At 33.3% G+C, this 22379-nt stretch overlaps 1 protein-coding gene across 1 annotated transcript in view; it reads right to left on the bottom strand.

The window, feature by feature from the left end:
• LOC150093691 (G1/S-specific cyclin-D2-like) overlaps positions 1 to 21425 on the bottom strand; it is a 49263-nt gene extending 27838 nt beyond the window's left edge. Inside the window, exons 1-3 of the mRNA XM_090412960.1 lie at positions 20853 to 21425; positions 13804 to 14019; positions 9323 to 9479 (exon numbers count right to left, since the gene is read on the bottom strand). Of these exons, the coding sequence (XP_090269086.1) occupies positions 9323 to 9479; positions 13804 to 14019; positions 20853 to 21053 (574 nt within the window). The 5' untranslated portion in view covers positions 21054 to 21425. The remainder of the gene's footprint in view (positions 1 to 9322; positions 9480 to 13803; positions 14020 to 20852) is intronic.
• Positions 21426 to 22379: the final 954 nt, after the last annotated feature.

Genomic DNA, 22379 nt, shown 5'->3' with positions numbered 1-22379 from the left:
ATCAAAGTATTAAACTTTGGTGCATAATATACTTTTAATAATGCAAATAAAAACTGCGGTTGTAACCAGTGGTAAGCTATGGAAATTTTAACAAAGGGCTCGCATCGTCAAGAAAAAAAAAAAAAAAAAAAAAAGCCTTATTTCACACAAAAACTTTTATTAATATAGCTTGTGTACAAATTCCAATCAAAAAGTATGAGAGGACAATCAACCTCTAAAGGCTATCATTTTTAAACAAATATTTCATGATCTAAACATGAAATATTTGCACACAATCAACTGTGTTAATTTATCTTACATAAGAAAAACATATTTTAACTATCAAAATATAATAAGAATGAAATCTTTTATAAAACATTTGATTGACTACTGGTTTTACCATACGATTGGCTATCAGAAGGGAGAAGGGTAAAGATAGCGCATGCGCTTATTTTATTTTCAATCTTGGGAGCATTCGTCTTAGAGGAGTTGAAACAATACTTCTAAATAATCTAAACACTGCCGCTTAATATGTTTCAAAAAAAATTTTTTCTTTTGAAAAAAATAAAAAAGTAAACAAGAAGAACAAGGGGCTTGCAAATTTGAGAAAAATTTAACAAAGGGCTTGCGCGAGCCCCTTATAGCTCACCACTGGTTGTAACAGTGCACGTAATCATTCGCATTTACCGCTGACTGGATGGAACTAGCAAACAAAAGTCCCTAAATGCGCGTGCAGAATTTTCGATTTTTAGGAAAATATTTTTCCTAGAAAATTTTTTATTTTGATTATTATTATTTAATTTTTCCCAGTTTATAATCTAACCAAAGCGGTGTAGACAGAAACATTATACTCCCCCGCCCCCACTCTCCCCAGAAATGATTGTGAAAAGGGATATTTTTAGGTGTGATTTCAATCATGGATGGAGACTGTATAATCATAAAGTGCTCAGTTGGAAAAAACGGCGAAACATGCCCCTTCAATTGGAAAAGATCCAATTCTCGATAAGGCGAGAGGAATGTATATGGGCTTTTCCAGTTGAATATGAGTTAGCCTATCGGCCTGATAACGCATGCAAACAAAATACTGTTAATTTAGATAATACAAATTATTAGCTAAATTAACAGCTTCTGCCTGAGTATAGACCATTTTGGTTCACGACACTATAATGCTAAATAATAATATTTATAATATAGTGGAAGGTTAAAGAGAAAATGGAGGGAAGACTGGAAAACATATGTAATACAATTGATATAAATGTGCATTGATTGTATTATGTGTATTTGATGTCTTCGACCAAACTTGATTACTATTTCGACAATATAATCAAACTGAAGTTATTCGAAATTCTTCTATAAATCCAGTTTATATGATTTAATTGTTTTTCAGTCTCAAAAACTGGCCAGAGAAACGCGTAATTTCTATGCAAAATATATTAAAGCCAATAGGCGGGGTGGTGGCATAGCCGACTGTATGAGCCTCATCAAGGTTATATTATCACCGTATGCTAATAATAACGATAACTGTTATTACTTGGAATGCAAAAACAAAGATAAAAAAAAAAAAGCGCATTTAAAGCCGACTTTCTCTCTTTGTTTTTTGAGTAAATATTCCGATGAAGATAGTTATTCTGCAACTTTAATGATAATCCCATTATATATGTTTTGGTGCTTCTTTTGCACAAATGTTATCAATATGTTTCGCTTTATCCATCATGGTGCATGTAAAAAAAAAGTCGCACCGGTCCGACGGATTTTGATAAAATTCGGTATTTGGGATCAAATTGGTTCACATATTTCAATTCTGGTTTAGAGAGCAATTTAAACGAGTTAGGCACAAACAACATTTTTGATTCTCGAATCATGTCCATATTTATTCATTTTGATTTGTTAATACAGAAAAATGACCATATAGTGTTCCATAGTGAGATCTCTTTGTAAGGTTACTCAAACAGAAAGTTCAAGTAATTAATTTTCAATAAATATTGCATAAAATGTTGTGTTCGTTACCGGGCTGTGGCATGTATTATCAAGAGGGATGTATTCATAATAATGATAATAATAATAAACAGACTGCCATTTTGTCAGTCATTATTTTCTTGTATATATTCGGCATAATGGATGTTTACTTTAGTATGATTGTAGTTGGAATAAATAGGCGTTGCGCAATTCGATTGGAAAAGACTTAAGTTCGATTCTCGTCGCGACGACAGTAATCTTTAAAAAAAAACTCGGGTTTTTTTCGTCTCGTAAACAGACCAAAAGAAACACACGCAATTTACAGACAAAAATATCATTGGTGGCCGGTAGACGGCATTGTGGGTAGATGGAGAATTTAAGTGCTCAAGTAGTAATACTAATCGAAATCAATATGTATAGTATTTAGTACTTCAAAATTAGAAGACGAAACTCCAGTTAATGGCTCTCATTCAGTCTACCTTAAATCCATTAGTAATTTCAAGAAAGAAAACGGAAATGTGATGAATATACTAATAGTTTTCACTTTTTTTTTTTTTTTTTTCAAATGAAGCACCAAATTATATCATATAAAACACAGGAAGTTAGGAAGATAACACTGTTGTCATCACCCACACGTAAGTATTTTACCCTTACTTGACAAGGGGTCACTGAAGCTGCAAGATAGGAAATGATCTATGAACTGCCATAAATTGTGTACTTTGATAACACAATGCTGCCCAAAGTCTTTGGATGCTTCAGAAATGTTCCCCTCCCTAAATACATACCGTGTGATTTTGTAACCTGCTGAGGAAATTATATAATCCCCAGTAGTAAATAAGTGCGATGGCTGCCACTTCTACAGTTTAATTAAACATATTTAGACATACACATTTTCTGTTCATTTATTTTTAAGATATGTACTGATAATTATTGGTGTAAGTCGAATACTTGCCCACCCTACTTTGTCAAGCAGCCAGCAGACTATAATAATTACCAGCTACGCCACCACTGTCATGACTTGTCGCATAGGCCGATGATTACTAATTTCCACAGGAAGAGAGCTTAGTAGTGGAATCCTAGTTATGGAATTCATATTTATCAGTCATGGCAGATATCCAAAGTTTACCCAGCAGCGGAAGATAAAAATGAAAACAGTGGCCAAAAATCGAGGCTTCATACGGGGGCTTCGGGTAACTAACAAACTGAATATGCAATGTGCTGTTTGAAGAGGGAATCGCCAGCTTAATTTGTCTGCAATGCTTCTGTGGAGACAACAGAAGAATGATGATGTCCTAATCATAACGTTAGGACGTGGAGAAATTCCCAGAAGCCAAAATCTCGTGCATTTTGCTACCCGAGTTCAAGGACGTGGTCTAAAATGGCAAATGTACTACAGTATCCAGAGAGTTCCCAACAAATGGAGCATCTAAAAATTTGGGATGCTCCGCATGAAGTACCCAAATATTTTTGCACCCATAGTTTTAGTCCAATTTTTTTAGTCGCATCGACTTATGTTTGCAGTATACCATAAACTTCTTCGAGGATTTAATTGATTTCTAAACATAATTCATTAACAGTCATTCTAAGATGCGTGAAATTAGTAATTTTATCATAAATATACTTCGATCAATATTTTCATTTAAAACAGAAGACATATTAAACATAGAGTAAATTGCTGCAGATATTTAGTGTTTAGATATCGCTAGCTGTCTGGGAAATCAGCGCAATTTCATAAAGCGAACCATCATTCATAATTCTTCATTACCTATGGTACAATGCACAAATTTCGATGGATATTCGACCTTATTTTAGACATCTCTGGTGGGCTCTACAAGAAAAACCGCCAAAGTCGTCTGCTTTTGTTGGCCCTGACGCTTCATCTGCACACTTGTTCCCACACAGGTAGAGAAGCAAGTGAACCTGTCACCCCAGCGGCGGCCCCACATTCCAGTGGGGGGAGTGTACAAACCGACAAAAGGTATTGGGCAGGTTTCGTCAACGTTCCCAGGGTGTCCCCCCCCCCCTTATTCTCCCTTCTGTTCGGTGTGTGTGTGTGCCGGAGCACTGTTGCATTCCACGGGATCAGAGCGAAGCTTTTCACTAGGCCATGGGATCGAGGCACACTGTCTGTGTGCGTGTGTACGGAGGTAATGCGCGTGAAAGCAGGGGAGGGGGGAGGATGAAGGCACAGTGTTGAGCGGTACCTCAAAGTTTGCCATTTTGCTTCCACATTCTTGGCCTCAATAGGGACTATTCAACACTGGTTACTTGTGTCGCCCCAGTCCATTCCTGTTTTGACCCTTGACCTTTTACTTATCCATTAACGGCTCTACCTAACACAGAGCCAAGAAAAGAAATAAAGAAGAAAAAAAATCTCGACAACGACAGGTCTCACTGCCCTTAAGCTTATATGTTCGGCACTTGCAGACATAATACATTGTCTCCGACAAGTATCGAATATCATGGGTGCATGGGATACACGAAATTTCTCACGAACTTGTTGTCGAGTGCTTACTCGTTCCAATTGATGCTAAATTTGTACTTCGTGGGCATTCAGTTAATGGTGTGCCCAAAACACTGGGGGGGGGGGTATTTTTTTTTTTAAGGAAAGACAAACGTTGATTTAAAACAATGAAAAAATAATAAAAAATCTTGATAGAAACAGAATAGTTAGCCCTTAACGATATCTTTTTTTTGGGGGGGGGGAATAATATATTAATGAAACATTTGACAAATAAATAAAATGATATAACAATACATTCTCCCATATCAAAATTACCTTATTTGCCTAACATTACAAAATAAAAAAAACTTTTGATTATATTGTTTGTTGATTCTGTATTTGATGTTTGTTTTGTGATGGTGTTTTGGCCATAATTTAATTTAGAATGAAATTATACAGTTACAGATGTTTTATTAAGGAGGTAATCAACCTCAAACGAATGATTATTACCATCTTGAAACAAATGCTTCAAAAGAAGGCGTTTATCCGTTATAATTTTTCCCCTCTCCCTTAATTCCCCCATTCCATTTACGAATAATGGACATTTGTTTCTGAAATGCCTTATTTTAAAGTATTATTTTCTATTTTCTCTGAATACATAGTGAATACTGAAAAATTAATAATTAGTTTAACATCCATGAGTTGCACGCGGGATCTGGCAAAATTGCAATTCTACTGATATTGAAATACATAATAGTCATTATTTATTACAATATTAAATTACTTAAAATACGAGTCACATTGTCTTTTTGATGCTGCTTATTTGTTTTCAAATGGAGAGTTGACCTTTTAACGACGTGCATTACGTGTGTGTGTGAGAGAGAGCGAAGGAGAACATATTTTAGCTCTTTTCTGAATATGAAAAACCAAACCATTTCTTTTATTTTAACGGAAATTATAATTTTGGGGACAATTTCCATTCTTTTAATTTTATGACACTGTTGTCACCCACAACTGGATACAAAATGAAAAACCATCGCATATATCAAGGACATCAAATAAAATAAATTGGCAGTTTCATTGAAAGTGTATAGTGTCTTCGCCTTCCAACCAACAGGTTATGGATTAGAATACCAATGTCCATTGGAAGTTCTTTCAGATCTTTGGGACGGTAGATGATTTTAGATTTTCACCGGCGAGCTACTTCCTTATTGAAGACCGGAAGTGGGTTGAAACGACAAGATGTTTACTCTCAAGAGTACGATTTCTGAGTTCTCTTACTAGTAGCTTACTTATGGGTTATACAGGTTTACACCTGTCGCGCATGAGATTATTATCAAAATAATAATAATAATAAAATATTACGATTTATAACAGCACTTATTATTATACTAAATGGAACGCGAATGGGTTCAGTCGCAAACCTAAAAAAACTAAAATGCTTGGGAGGGGGGGGACACGAAGAAAAAAAAGGCGTACTCCATAATGGCATACACAGAACTTTCAAAAGTATGCGCTAAATCACATGAACTATCCAGCTTTTTATAAAGTGGAATTTTGAAAACTTAGTGCTTAGTTAAGGCTTGCATGATTCACTCTAAGCAATAAATAAAGTTCTTGTCTGTTATTTGCTTTTGGAGCCCGTTAACAAAAATAGGATACCGTAATATTTGAATGGAAATATATAAATCTCAAAGCCAATGCATAACATGCATTTATGCCATCGTGTATTACTAACAGAAGAAAAAGTCGCCAAAGAATAAGATGGACGGGACATGGAATGGTAGACATTGGTTTAAATTAAGACCGAAAGAACCTCAAACATTAAAAGAGGGAGACCAGCAGTCGATGGAAAGAGACTCAAGTATTACTAAGAATAAAGTATAAATAGCATGACGGTAACTACATATAGCTTATAATAATTAATCAAAAAATATCAAGAGATAAAAGACGCGAACACATACAATGTACTCATAAGATTCAACTATTATCAGTTTATTGGTAAAGAACGTATAAAAAAGTTACTTTTAGATGACTTCTCCGAAATCATATTCAAATCTTACGAAGAAAAAAAAAAAACTCACGCCTAACATTTTTAAGTCAACAGACGATTTCTTACTAAACTGCAACGGATCTCAACTTCAGAATCATCTAACAAAATAAATGCCATTCACCCTATACCAGACGAAAAGAATGTGATGACGTAATGCTAAACTCTCCCACTTGGAATGCGTTAGAGTTTCAATGCGCAGTGCGTTTACAAATGATAACGCCAACTATGAAAATTCGTTTTATATTGCTTGTGCCGTTTCTATAGATCATTTCTAGATTCTTCAAAAAAGTTACAGAATGGTAAACGAAAACTCAACATTCCATTGTAGAATGCAAAGAAGTTATATAATATGTATATAATTGAGATTAAGGAACTTATAGACGGTTTCATTTCTTAAGCACATCATATCGCATCACCTATAATTGCAATATTAAGTTTGCTTGTACAATATTGCTATATACTTGGGTGGCTTACTTTTTCAGTGGCAGTGAAGAGTTAGCCTCGAAATATGACCTTGACAAGATCGACACAAACGTTTGACGAGGAACGCAGTCTGTCCGCTGAGTTCGATGCCCTGTGACCGTCTGGATAGCTTGTTGCTATGGTAGTTCCCTTCGGAATCTTTTGGACCCGTTTGACCTTCAGACTTATCATAGAGACTAATAAAAACGCCTGTTGTACACTCGAGGGGACAAAGCAATAGACAGTTTTGAGACAAAGAAACACTGTCGGAAGCTATCATATTGCAGACAGTGTAAAAACTTTCGGTAAAGAAGATAGTCATAGGGTTCTCGTTTCCTGTCAATGAACAGGAAAAGGAGTAAGAAGCATTTCGCAATAGTATCATAATAAATAAATAAATACACATTTTATGGTTATCAGCCACTGACCTTACACATAGGTATGGCTTTAGCGTATTCCACGAAAAGTAAAGAAAATAATAATAATAATAATAAAAGAAACCTGTCTGAAAGAGTTTTTAAAGCCTTTGCAAAAGATATTTTAATAACATACAGTATCGTTTTGTTTATTGGCATGCGTATCGGTTGCAGACTGAACTGTTGCATAATTACAGAACCTAGTAACTTGAATGTCCTAACCAAATCGCTATAGGAAGAAATAATAGGGGGAAAAAAAAAAACTTCCTATCTCTATTAATTTTTCTTGAAATGAGTAACTGCAGATAACTACAAGAGCTAAGATTACAGCTCCGATCATTTATCTCATGTGTAAACTTTCCGATGGGAACTGTATTTGAGACAAAATACGATAGTCTACAAAAAAAAAAAAAAAAAAAAAAAAAAAAAGAAAAGGAATCTGAGATCATTCAGTCAAACAAGTAAGCAAATGTTGGAGTTCTAAATGTATCACACAAAATGTATCAATCGAATAAAAAATCCCAAAGGATGCCGTAAACCTTTTTGTTTCAAAATATTAGTCTCCTAATTGTAAAAAAAACAAATTCAACTCTAAGAGGATGAAAACTCTCGCTGGATCACAGATTTCATATTCAAATTGATGAAGAAATAGTCTCTTCTCATCAGTGGCGCACCCAGAGGGGGAGGGGGGGGAAGGGTCTTGGCCTCCCCAAAGAAAAAGGAAAAAACACTAAAAAATTTTCTAAAAATCTTTTCCTAATTAAAATTCATTTTTTTATGTTGTGTCGTGTTTTCTATTTCTATATTAATGAATTAGCGATCATTGCAGATGCTCAGTCATAAGTCGTGTGCGATGCGTAGTGTGTATTCTCAAATCGTCTACTCAACTCGCCCCCCCCCCAAGATTAAATCCTGAGTGCATTACTGCTTCTCATAGACTCACCAATTAATTTTATAATTTGAATAACGAAATAGCCAACCGTTTTATAATCGTCAAATGGTTGGAAAGCAGAGACTGGTAATTTATTTTGCGAAATGTAAACTCAAACCACTATGTAAGTACAAAGGAGGATACAAAGCAGCGTCCCTAATTCACAAGAATCATTTCAACATGATCTTTTACTTGTAAAGGTAGTCCTTATTTTCAATCTTTCTAAATGCACGTTACGTAATTCCATCCATTCAAGAATATTTATTATATTAAACTAATCGAGTTATTCTTTGGAATCTATACGGTTAATTAAGTCTCATTCAAAAGAATACTGATTGTAAATATAGTAAATATTTTCTTTCGCCACTAGTCAAAACAAACTTTATTCTTACGCAATACCCCACCCCACCCCCGTCCAGACGAAGCAAATTGAACTCTCTCCCCTGAAATACCTCTCAAGTCCAGAAGAAGTGGGATTACCATCGGTGATGTTTCCGCTTCTCTTCCTCTCTTCACACAACTGCACGCACGCACACACTTTCAAGCGCGCGGCTCTTTCTGTTTTCATTCATATTCCGCGCTGCAGTCATTCATGGCTTCACCAGCAGTCTCTCCCACACTTTTGACGAGACTGAATGTAAGGTATTAACAACGCAAACAACCTGTTTGCTAATTCACAAAGATAATTGTAAATATATATTAGGCTTGTGGAAATGCATTCTTTCGCCCTTATTTTCCATTCATTAAAAAGGTTTAAGCAATAAGTTAACGATAAATTTTAAATTATATCTTTTCCATACTTTAAATGCACGGGAATGGATTGTTTTTAAAATAATTAGCTATTTAAATTTCATTGTAAACATTTACCGAAAATTTTGGTTTGATAAAAGTAGCAACCCAATCCTTTCTTGTCTGTTTTTTTTTTTTAATTTGAAAACATTACATTTCATATGAAAAACTTGAATCATAAATTTAAAATAAATAAATTCTATTTGTATATAAAAGGTGAAATTTTATACAGAAAATATTTTAATTGGGAAACCATGAGGTTACTTAGAACTGATCATTTTCGAAATACTTACCGACAGCACATAATGTTATAAAGGTCTGTGCATGCCTTTTTACTACTTCCCTATTTCTTGATAGAGGTATCCTTCTCAAAATGTGATCAAGAAAGTCATTTGGCGTGACAGAACACAGATCCCATTTTAATTTTCCCAGGACTAGAAGTTCCCAGTTCTAAAATGAAACAAACAAAAAATAATAAATTTTATTTTTATTTTTGCAAAAATTAATAAATTAGTTTTTTGTAACTAGAATCTGCAACAACAACAGCAAAAATTCACTACCTAAAGTTTCTTTTTACAGAATATGTACACGTCCATACATTTTTGGAATATTTTATCATAACTTTGGCAATTAATTTATAACGAATTGTCAATAATAGTACTAAAATGCTTAATCGCTGTATCTTAACTATTCGTATGTAGCTATTGCAACTCTCAATATACGAAGTTATAAAGGTTTGAAGCATTTGATATCATATAGGAGCTTAAAAGCCTATTCTTATTTTCAGAGGAGCCTATGAAGATTATATCAAGAAAATATGGCCTTCCTCAAAAGATTTAACAGCAGGAGGAGAAAACATACACAACTCCCTTGTTGCCTTTAATTTATTTATTTAATTTTTTTTTTTATTTTATTATAATTTTTTTAAATCTTTGCTCGTGAAAAACTTTGTTCAAGTATTGTGCAAAAAGGGCCTTACATTCCAATTCAGTCCAGCTGCAAGATATTCAAAACTTTTCAGAAGCTCAATTTTTTTTAAAAAAAGTGTATTTGTTGAACATCTGAAATTAAACCATGGGGAAATCGAAAAGAGTCTTACTCAAATAAAACTGGAAACATCATGGAAATCGTTTGCGAATATTGTTGAATGGTCTGGGCAAGAATGAAGCCAAAAATCATAAAGAATGAGTCGATAAACTTATAACAAAGTACCACAAGGAACCAATGTAGCAATGAAGGTTCACTTCATTCTTATCTGGTTTTCTTTCCTGAAAAACTTGGGTATAGTGAGTGGCAAGTAAGGTGAATGGTTCCTCCAGAATATGGTAATTAAGAAACGATATCAGGGAAAATGAAATGCTAGTGCAATGAAAGACGAAACGAAATACTTATACGTAATTTTAGATTTTTGTGCGTGTTTTGAAAGAAAAAAAGTCCTATTTTTAAATTCTACATATTGAAATTCACGGAATATAATTATTTTTGATATATCAAACAAAAGAAATATTAATAAAGCATTTTAAAAATTTGACGGAATTTTTGTTTTTTATTCTTATTATTTGCTTAATATCACAATTCTTCGATATATTAACCTTTCCTTGTTGCATTAAATTTAAATAAATGACTATGTCAAGCAGCAGCCGTATCATTGGTACCAGCAAGGGAGAGAGGGAGGAGACCCTTCTATTGTTTGTGTCGCCATTAATTAAATGATCATTTTTCACACTTTAAAGATTATTTATTCATTTTTTATTAACTGTAATAATACTGTAAATTATCTTTCGATTAAAACTAAGATGCTTAAGAGCCTGTTATTAGCAGAGACACTGTAAACAGTAGATCGGGCTAACAAAGCACTTCAAGTGATGCAGCAAACCAGACCATAGAACGGGTGATTTTATTGAAGAATAAATAACAACACGTATTCAAGCAAAAATATATCTTAACGCCACCACTACATCATAAAATACGAATCATGTACACCTGGCAGTAGATAAAGTGTTTATGAATTCAGCCGAAATCTCAAAGAGTAGTTGCAATACACGCGCGAGCCAAGAATTTTTAGCTGGCGGAATTGTTTTTCGTCAAAAAAAGCAGTTTTTTTAAAAAAAATATTTTTAAAATGATGTATTTCTCTGATTTTGCTGTATTTTTTTATCAACAAGTAAAGATTATCCGAGGCAATCACAAAATATGGTGTTCTTCGCAACAGTATTCTTGTATGGTGACGTAATTTATTATCATACTAATTGAAACGCCATTTTAATATTATGTCGAACACCATTACGAAACAATTCAAATTACTATCGAATATTCTATGAAGAAAAAAAGCATACAATTTTTTCAGAACTAAACTGCGAATTTATTATTCAAGTACATATTTAAAAGTGGAAGTTATTATTATTTTTAATACAACCATACGATATTTCTTTAAGGAATTAAATATTCCTTAAAGGCGATATACTTTAAAGAGGGTAGGCTTATATCTAAAGATACTGTACTTCGTTCTCTCATGCCTATTTTTTAAAAGTTCTGGTGTGAATAAGACCTGAAACAGTAAGTCGATGTGTGTTAGCAAACACTCGTCAAATTGCTATTTAAAAAAACTTTATTTATGCTTTCTGTCTTCTTTTTTTATGATGTTCATTTCAAGCACATCTTTATAAACCTAAACCGTAATTATTTTTAGAATTTATTTCACGATAAATTCGCCATTTTGTTCTGCCCATATAAGATGGGAAACGTTATCATGCTATGTGCAACTTTCGGGTTCTCATATTTTCAAATGGAGTTTTTTCCAATAATACTGATATTTTATTGCTAGAAGTTCCTACCCAAACATTACATATTCTCGGGGGGGGGGGGGGGAATTGTTTATCTATTAGGGATTTAAGGGAATATTGTAATACTATCTCCCTTCCAGAATACAATCCTTAATATGTATAGAGCTTCATCTGATAGAACGATGAGTTCTGACAGGTACAAATTCCGGTGTGCGTGGTCAGTCACTAGTGGGAAACACAGACCATGGCTACGAGAATTTCTCACGGCTATACTAAGAAGTGAATGAAAGAGACAGTGTCGAAGGTATGCACTTTTCTTTGCGAGACGCATGACCGTGATACTACTGCCTAACCGACATGCCACTCCATTCATGTCTCGGTAGGAAAAGCTATTGACATGAAACCAAGGATTCTGATCAGGTTGAACAGCGGGGAGAGGAAGATAAAGGAGTTCGTATAAATAGCCCAGTCCTTTTGGGGAAAAATTTATGTCCGTTTCTTTGCACACAAGAAAGAGAGGGAGAGAGAGAGAAAAAAAAAGGACACCTGCTCAAAGATTAGGCAATATGCATTTAATCTATACTACAGCGATAAATTTAACATAAAATCTCGCACGTTACGAGTGATTTTACGATTTGTCTTGCCCCTTCCGCTTCCAAAACCATATCGCCTAGTGAGTCTGGAGAAGATCCGTTAGAGGCCGCCTTATTCGAGCAAAAAAGAAAAGTAGGAAAGTTCCCACAGAACTGACAACTTCGCGAAGCCTGAAAGCATTACTAATGTTATTATTTTAAGAATTTCTTTCGTTGCAAAATGAATTTAAAAATATTATTCATTCACTTCACAAGACAGATAATTTATATATATATATATACACACACGCTGTCTGACCACAGATGCCAGATCCCTGGCATGCAAACTGTCAAGAAGAGTCAATTCATGTTGATGGGGTGAAAGGAATAAGGTGATGTAGGAATTCATCACCAACACGCGAAATTACGTGTTTTTATACGTAAAATTTTCCAACTGTTATACAAGCAAAATAGTTACCACTTTAAAATCAAGAATTTTCATAGAAGAAAAGCTAATTTTCAGACGTATAATAATAAACACTCACCGCACGAAACGCATTGATTACCCAATTATCGGAATGGATTCGCCTTCTTCTGCCATGCGCAGAAGTGTCGAAGGGTCTCGCATCTGTGGTCGGACAGTACATATATTATTAATTCTATATATAAATCTCTCTCTTTTAAAATAATTAATTTTCAAATCAATTTCACAAGTTAAGCTGCAAAATGAAAAGTCTATTGTGTCCTATTCGTTTTCTTTGGTTGACTCTTTCATTTTAAAGAGCAAAGAAAATGTGCGCGATCGTAATTATCTTTAAGATAATTTTGTTGAACATAAATTTATTTGGTATAAACTTCGGGAAAAAAAAAAACTCAGTTCAGTTGATAAGAACGGCATAAGCAACGATAATAAGAAACTTTTGGATGACTAATTGAATCTAACTTTAAGGAAATCACTAAGCAATAAAGAATGTGCAAAAATTCCAGAATTAGTGATATCACCAGATCTCTGATTATTTTGACGTTTAAAGTTCAAGATTTTCGTGACGGAAAATGAGTATGTTTTTGAATAAACTGCAAACGTTTAAACGCTAGACAATGCACAATGTATTAGCATAATATGTTATGAATCAAAATATGAAAGCGACCCTCGATGGGTTATAGAGATGATTTTGGTTAGTGCAATAAAAATAAAAATAATAGGTTTAAATATATCCAGAAAATCATTATTGCACTTTCCTATTTCTGCAACCATATCCCAAATGGTACACCGCTATGCCGAGCTCTATTTTGAACTGATTTCTTGATGGTAAGGGAGGGGATCCCACCACTAGCTAATTTATATAAATACATATGTTTTGAAGCTTACAAATATTTTCTTAGTCAACATACTTTATCTGCGGATGATTATATACTTACCACTAAATCATCCAGGGTAACGGAGTAATCGGTGTATACACACAGTTTTTCTACACTCAGAGGCTTTGATTGCCTTAATTTTGATGCTAAAAGTAGACACACTGTACCTAAAAGCTGCAACTGGCTTTTTCGAAGAGGAACAAAAGATAGGAACCGATCTAGAAGATTCATGGCTAATGGAAACACTACTTCTTCACACTGTTCTTCTTCACATACCTGAAATTTGAAGGGATTAATGAGAAACATTCTAAAATTATATAACAGGCTTAAATTGTATGCAGTTAAAAGTTACTGTAATTTAAAATAGATCCAAAAAGAAACTACGTATTTAAATCAGCCTATTATTTTATAAACCAACAACGGCGTTATTATTTATTTATTTATTGTTGAGATTTCTGATACTAAATTCTCAGGTATACTTCTTCAACCTTTTTCAGCACTTCGTATCAATGATCTCTAAGAGGTAATCTGGACCAACCACTGATATTTTTACCTAGCTCACAAAGTCTTGGTTTAGATTTGTCTCTCCTTCAAGCTAGGCCCAAAGATGGAAAGAAGCCACATAATTAAAATAATAGAGTTCGTTGTGGTCACATTATACAAAAATGGTTATTAAGTAGAAGATATAGCAATCCCTCGATTAATGCGTCATTTTTTTCGATGCCCAAATTCGATTAGTGCGCCTACATACATTTTAAAAATAAATGTTACAGATTTTAAAAAATTTCGATCTATAAATTTTTTATGGCTAACTATTTTAAAAAATCACTCACCAGGATGAAATAATTTAGTTACCGATTTGAAACATTTTACAAAGTTATTTTAATGGCATACTACACTATTTCCATGTACACTATGTTCCAAATTTACCGCCAAAATTTATGTCGTCTGCTTTACATAGCATTTTGCTGATCATATCTCGTGCAATTGTTTTCCTTACTTTTTTTATTTTAAATTATTTTCCTAACCTTTAGTCATGAGTAAAAGAATTAGTGAGCAAAAAATAGAATTGTGAAAATCATTCGAAAAGTAATCTGATTGGAAGAAAAACTTGAAATAATAAAGAAAAATGAACAAGGCGAGTCCAGAGCAAAGATAGGACAAGAACACAAGAATGGGCGAATCAACTGCTGAATACAAAGAGAAAGGTAAGACTGCTTCAAGTTCATCATGCATGCACTGAAAATCAAAGTATTATAATGATTGAATTAGAGAGACTTCTTTTTACATGGATCGAAGATTGTAACCAAAAACGGATCCCGCTAAACACTGGCCTTATTAAATCAAGCAGTGTGTCTCTTTGTAACCTGGAAAGAAAGGGCTATCAATGATGGAAAAGAAGAACAAATCACCCAGCACGTTAGTGCTGGGTGATTTGAGCGTTTCAAAAAGAGAAATAGCCTACATAATATTCTAATCACAGGCAAAGCTGCAAGTGCAGATAAGGAGATATCCAGAGATTTTGAAGAAAATTATGTAAGAAGGGGAACTATTGTGATTAACAATTATTTAATGTCGATGAAACTGGACTTTTTTTTAAGCGAATACCTTCCAAGACTTTTCTAGCCAAATCAGAGAAATCTCAGCCTGGTTCTTCTTCTTCTTCAACCTTCTGGTTCTGTCCACTGCTGAACGAAGGTCTCCCCCATGATTTTCCAGATCACTCGGTTTTCTGCCTCTCCCATCCATCTCACTCCTGCAATTTGTTCCAGTTCATCTCTCCACCTTCTTCTCGGTCTTCCTCTTTGTCTTGCTCCATCCATTGGTCTCCACTCTGCTGTTTTTCTAGTCCGTCTCTCGTTACTGCATCTGGCAATATGGCCAGCCCATCTCCACTCAGCCTGGTTATAAAGTCGCAAAATCGAATGAAATTACTGCTAGCAATATGCGAGCCGTTTGGAAGTACATTCTTCCACATTGTGCAAATGATTTTAGAGGCTTTTCAAATGAATCTAAGTTAATTAAATCTCATTCTGAGAAGTTGAGTGATTCCAACCTGCTAAATTTAGATGCACAGCGGGAAGATCCTGAAGAATATGAAGAAAATATAATCACTGACGAGCCCAAAGAGGTTTCACAGAGAATTGTTTCACAGAAACAATTTTAAAATAGTTTTCGTACAATCGAAGTTTTTAAGCAGCAATGCTTAGAGGTTGACCCTGGTGAAGTGACAACCAGTAAAATTTGCAGAGGAGAGGCAATACAGCCATACCGTCAGTTGTGTGAAAAAAAGAAACAGAATGCCCGCCAAACTATGTTAGTTCAATTCTTTGTTAAGAAGCAGAATAATAAATTTATATTCTGAATATGTTTTATTGTCTTTCAGCTTCATGGTTTTCCTTTAACTAGACCCTGACATATACCCTAAATCTTTTATAAAAAAAATTAAGGATCAAAAAAGAAATCTTAGGAACGAATTATACATTTTCCCATAGGTTATTATATTCGATTAATGCGCCTGTTTTAAAGAGAGCATTAATTGAGGGATTGCTGTACAGCGAAATATGAACATTCGCAATCTTATAATAAAAAGCAACTCATTAGTCATTTGCATGATTACTTTTCCTTTATTTCCAAGTTGTGCTGATGCATCCGTTATTGAGAAGTGTGAAGTCGTGTTTTGACTGTGATTTTCACCCATCACAAAAATGGCAGACTTCAAAGAGAAGCTGTATACAACAAATTCTGCTTTTAACTTTAAAAAAAAAAAAACCTGCAGACGTCATACCACTGATCATTTTGAAAGTTTCTGAACAAAATGTTCGGCAATCGAGAGACTTATCCATGAAAAGACACATCATTATTAATGAGTTAGCTAATCATATATGAATATTATTTGAATCGTGGCAAAGCATTTTAACGCAAGATCAAGATGCAACGGACTCCAGTGAAGGTTTCCTCGAACTTTGCTTCATCTATACAGAAATTTCTTTAATGGCACAGTTATTCTGCATCCTCCTTCGATCTGTTACCTGCCTTTTTTTTATTTATCAAAATCGTAAGTTGACACTAAAGAATAGAAGATGACATCATCATAACTTCAAAAAAATCTCAGGTCATACTTTCCGAGTTCAAACAGCATCGCCATGTTGTTCGATGCTGTGTGCTTTGAACTCGGAAAAAATACAATTGGAAACTTTTTTGATCACACCACGTAACTCAAGTATCTCAAGGCAAGCTTCAGTCAATTTAGTTAGTAAGTTATGTGCAAAAGACACCTCATATTAGAATTGCAATTTTCCATTGCGAAGCCCATGTTTAGTCCAGTAATAACAGCTGCGAAATTAATAAATCCTTCAAAATGGAATACAGTCATATTAAAAACAAAATACCATGAAAGAATTTGGAACACCTTTGAATTTCAAGACAGCATAGTTTCTTAGAATTCCATATGGATATCTTTAAAGTACGAATAATTGGGCTTCACGTGTATTAATCAATACGTAAAATGCCAAGCCAGTTTCTTGGAGTGTTTGCTTCAATGATCTTGCAGAATTTGAGATGTTCTTACACACCAACATGTTGCTTGTCATACATTATATTGTTGCTCTCCCTCATGGTTCTGTCTCTGACCGAATTCGTGGTCATCAAGTTATTGACTTCCAATGTTCTTGATGGTTCTTAGGAGGAGTCTCGAAATGCGCATACAACATGCCCATCTCTCTAAACACCTTCAAATTATAACTGACTGCTTTTCATCATATCCGGATAAAGTTCAGTGCTGAGACATCGTCTTCACTTGTGAACAAACAAAATGGTATCAAACTGTGGTATCAGAATGTTATGATAGTTAAGACACATTTATTTTGTACTCTAAAAATTAATCTCTTTCTCAGTATAGAAGATGACTTTAGAAGATGACGAATAATACCTTTATTATTATTTCTATACAAAGTTAAAAATTCTCTCTGACACTGTGGATTAGAAACGAGAACATGAAAAATCTGCTTAATTCTCTCCTCCTCATAATTCGAATTAAAATAAACGAAATATATATAAATAATTCGATATAATGTTAAACGAATAATTTTAGCACATTTCTTCAATTAATTTCATTATTGGTCAAAATTTATTGGGCTAATGAGTTTTCTAAATTAGAGTATTAACATAATTCCGAATAGAGGACGCTAAAGACAGTCCTCTGCATTGCAAACAGAAATGTCTGCAATGATTTGCAAATATTTTCAAAAACATCCACATCTTTTATTTGTTAATGGGACTGCTCTGTTGTCACTTGTACTACATTTAGGATTATCTCATTTATAAATAATATGCATGTACATATATGCAGCAATTTAAATAATAGTAATAAAATATACATTCTTATAAGACGTTTTCACGTTATTATTATTTATTTATTTTTTATGTAGCTCCCACCCAAGAAAGGTTGCTCTAAACCTATAGTACATTCTTACTATCGGTGGGCCAAGGATTTTTTCCCCATTTTGAAATCTATATATATGAATCTCCCACCTAACCTAAAGACAATTACAAACATCCATGCCCCCGGCGGAATTGGAGCCCCTGCAGCCAATCCGGTTTGCAAATTATTATTATTATTATTATTATTATTATTATTATATAGTCATCTCCAGGAGTCAGGTCAGATCAGGGACTCTCGAAGGAAGGTCCTCGATTTGGGTTCTCCCATGATTACTAATTTGATATTCAATGTGATATTTTACTGATCTGATATTTAATATATACATTTGTTGGTTCATTGTGTACCGTAATAAATCTTTCACATCTTTCTTTTGTTGTACAAGTTTTAGAAAAATAAATAATCTACTATATCACAAAATTCCCATGAATGAGGTCCAACTTCTGAAGAACTTTGTAATCTGTTTATTTTGTCCTGCGTAACAAAGATGTTTTCCTTATATCCTATTTACCTATTTATATATATAAATATTTATGTTTATAGTGTACTTATATACCTATTTATAATCCTAATTTACCTTAGGGTTAAAAATGACTTCACATTTATGCACCTTTGGATCCCTTCTTATCCGTTAAAAGTGATATAGAGTTTCAGACCGTCCCTTCCTACCTCTCATGTCGACAACAAATTAAAAGAAAAAAAACACATAGATAAAGTGTCCTTAAAAGTACTATATATATATTCGTCAGTGAACTACAAAACATCTAACAACAGAAATCAATAACCGAATTCTCTTTGTATGAATAATTTAATAAATTTCCAACGATTTTGAATGTTAAGATTCTGTTACTGATTGGAAAAATTCGCCACACATTTTCCCGATTGCTTTCCTTCTCCCCAAAAGTACGAAATAATTTAAGAATAAATCTTTATTTCATAATAACAATAACAAAATACAAATAAATATGAGAATGCAGCTTTCAACGAGAAAAACGGTAGAACGAAAAATGGGGAATTGCAATTATTTTTAGCCTACTTTTATGTAAATAGGCTTATCAGATCACCGTGTCTATGTATGTCAACTTCACAAAGCTTTCAGACCGACGATCTTGGGGGAAACTGCATGAGCCGGCCAATACAAGGCCATCAAACGCAGTATTTAATGAATCTCTCACTTAAACAGAACCAACAAGGTGAAGAGCGCGATCTCATGATGTAAAAAACTATATATGAGAGATTTTATGACATAATCATATAAAAAATAAGTTTAATAAGTAATATTTCTACAGTCCAATTGATCTGAATTTAACCATCATATTCTTCTTAACCACACACACACACACACACACACACACACACACACACACACACACACACACACACACACACACACACACACACACACACACACACATAATGTGTGTGTGTGTGTGGTTAAGAAGAGTTGAATGAGTTGCAATTTTTCCAATTTACTAACAACACACAAGCCTATATTAATTGCATTTATATATCTTATTTATATTAATATAAGTACATCAGTTAAAAATAGGCAAATAATAGATAGGTGAGTGAATATTACAAGATGTGGCCTCCAAACGATTCTCCATGACATGGAAGTAATCAACTATGCCATCCATTTTATATAACATATAAAACAGATGGTATAGTTGATTTACTGTATATTAAATACAAAAGTTTTATTTTAATCTATTGCAGAAGGGCTTTCAACAACATCTATGTAATACGTGGAATCTGACCCTGTCCTTTGTAGTCAAGAAGCACTAGGTATTTTATCAACTAATCTACCGAAGAACATTTTTGACTGGTATTTGAATTTAACACTGGTTTAATTAAACAGCATATAAGCTACATTTTAAAAAATGAACTTCAAGAACACGTTTCTGAGTATTTTTTAATTTATATTTCTTATATAATAAAAAAGAATTTATATTTCTTATATATATATATATATATATAAGATATATATATATATAAGATATATAAGATATATATATATATAAGATATATAAGATATATATATATATAAGAGATATATATATATATATATATATATATATATAATATATATATATATAAAGAGCAATCCAAATTTACAATTCACTTTCATAAGGCATCAAGAATTTAGGTTTAGCAAGGAACAAAACATTAAAAAAAAAAATGTCAGCGCATATAAATGGCAGACTAATAATTTGCAGACGACTGAGCAGTTTCGGTCATGTATTAGGCAATCTAAGGTACACTAAACCTAAAAAAAAGGTTTAGCAAAGAATAAATAATTATTTGTCAGCATACAAAATGATACGCCTAATGTTCTACAAACAAATACATATAATAACTAAAACAAATTACGACTGAAAACATTGACATTACGATCAATAGATATTTTTGATATAATAAGATTAACGAATATATGGGTAGAAAATTATAAATAGTAAATAAGCTAAATAATAACTTAATTATGTACAAAACTAAATAATTACATAAATCGAAATATTACATATTTCTTACACATTTCGATTTCGATTTACTGCGATAAATATTACACTACGTATTGTCGAAATACATATCCAACCTGAGCATTTGGGCGTAAATATTAACTATTTTTAATTAATATCAGCAAATGCTAAGAATTTAGAACGAATCTTACCTCAAGCATCCAAGTAGCTACAATTTTTCTCATGCATGGTTTGAGTTCAGTTTGAAGGCACTTGAAGTAGCAGAGCGGATTAAAATATTTATCTTCGCTAATTAACATATTCTGAAGCACTCGATCATCGTCTAATAAAACTGCATCTTCGTATGCTTTCGTTTCATTACAAGGATCACCTTCACAGCATAAAAGTTCCATACTTCTAAATCTTTACACAACACTTAAGATTACGTTCAGTCTAAATTCTCAATGGGCTGACATTCTAAAAAGATCTTGTGAGAAATACAACTGCTTCCTAAAAATCACTAATACATGAATGATAGCAGTCGCATTGGTAACGTAATGGAACTGATAATAAATTCTACATAAACAAACAATACCATTCTGGGACTGCTTTTATCCCAAATTAAGAATTACATATATTTGGACATTAAATAATATGTTTACTAATTGAAATGAACTACAACAGCAACCTTATTTAGAGTTTGGCCATTTTGACAATAATATCCAATATATCGCTTTATGCGCTGATGTAAATATGAAACGTTTACCCAACACATGCGTAGTTCGTATAATACGACTTCAGCTGCTCCTAGCGTACATTGTACTATTATGTGTGCAGGTTGCCAAGCCACTGACAGCAGGCGTTAAGAAGTGGTCAACAGCTGATCCCGTAAACCACGAGGCCTTCCTCTTCATTTCAGGCATGCGCACTGATTTAAAATCCCGCCTACTTCATTGGAGAAGTTTCTGATTCGTACATATGGCAGTATGCCATGTATAGCTGAACACACGATATAAATATCGTTGTCTGTATTTCCCACATTCCTTGAATGATGTTAACTACGCACATAATGCATGAATACGTATATAGTAGACGAGTGTATTACTTAATAAACTTATCTCGAAATTATATATTTTTGCCTTTTTTAAGATGATATATACTCCTTGGTGAGCAAGTTTAGGACGTTTTTCAGATGTTCGCGAGCCGCAAGATATTTTCTAAAAATAAAATAAAATTGATAATAATATTATCAATAATAATAATAATAAATATCGATTTATATTTAAATATTAAATATAAACATAAATATAGACTATATAGAATAGAATATATAAAATAATATGCGATTAAATATAAATATACAAATGCATATCATATATGTATTTATGTATGTGTGAAAAATATTATATATGTATCATGAATTTTTGTCTTTTATGATAAACACAATAAAAACCAAAATTGTCTCGAGTGCTGCTGGGAACGACCTCGCGAGCCACATGCGGCTCGTGAGGTTGTTCGCTTTTAGATACCAATACATTGCGGACTTCCTCCGTAATTTATCTATTACGTGCTATGAGCATTTTGCACTCATGAAATAGAGCCAATATCATTTTATTAAAAATATCAAAAAAAAAAAAAAAACCTACAAACTATTCTCATAGAGCAATTTAAATTTGACAAAATTACGTCTTAAATCTGAGCTATCTATCTTCACCATCCTGTTATTTCAAAAGTCAAGC

Source organism: Typopeltis vanoorti, chromosome 23, assembly GCF_054136105.1.
Source record: "Typopeltis vanoorti isolate ZY-2024b chromosome 23, IOZ_Tvanoo_1.0, whole genome shotgun sequence".
In the NCBI taxonomy this organism is placed as follows: domain Eukaryota; kingdom Metazoa; phylum Arthropoda; class Arachnida; order Uropygi; family Thelyphonidae; genus Typopeltis; species Typopeltis vanoorti.
This window is presented reverse-complemented; position numbering and strand designations above follow the sequence as displayed.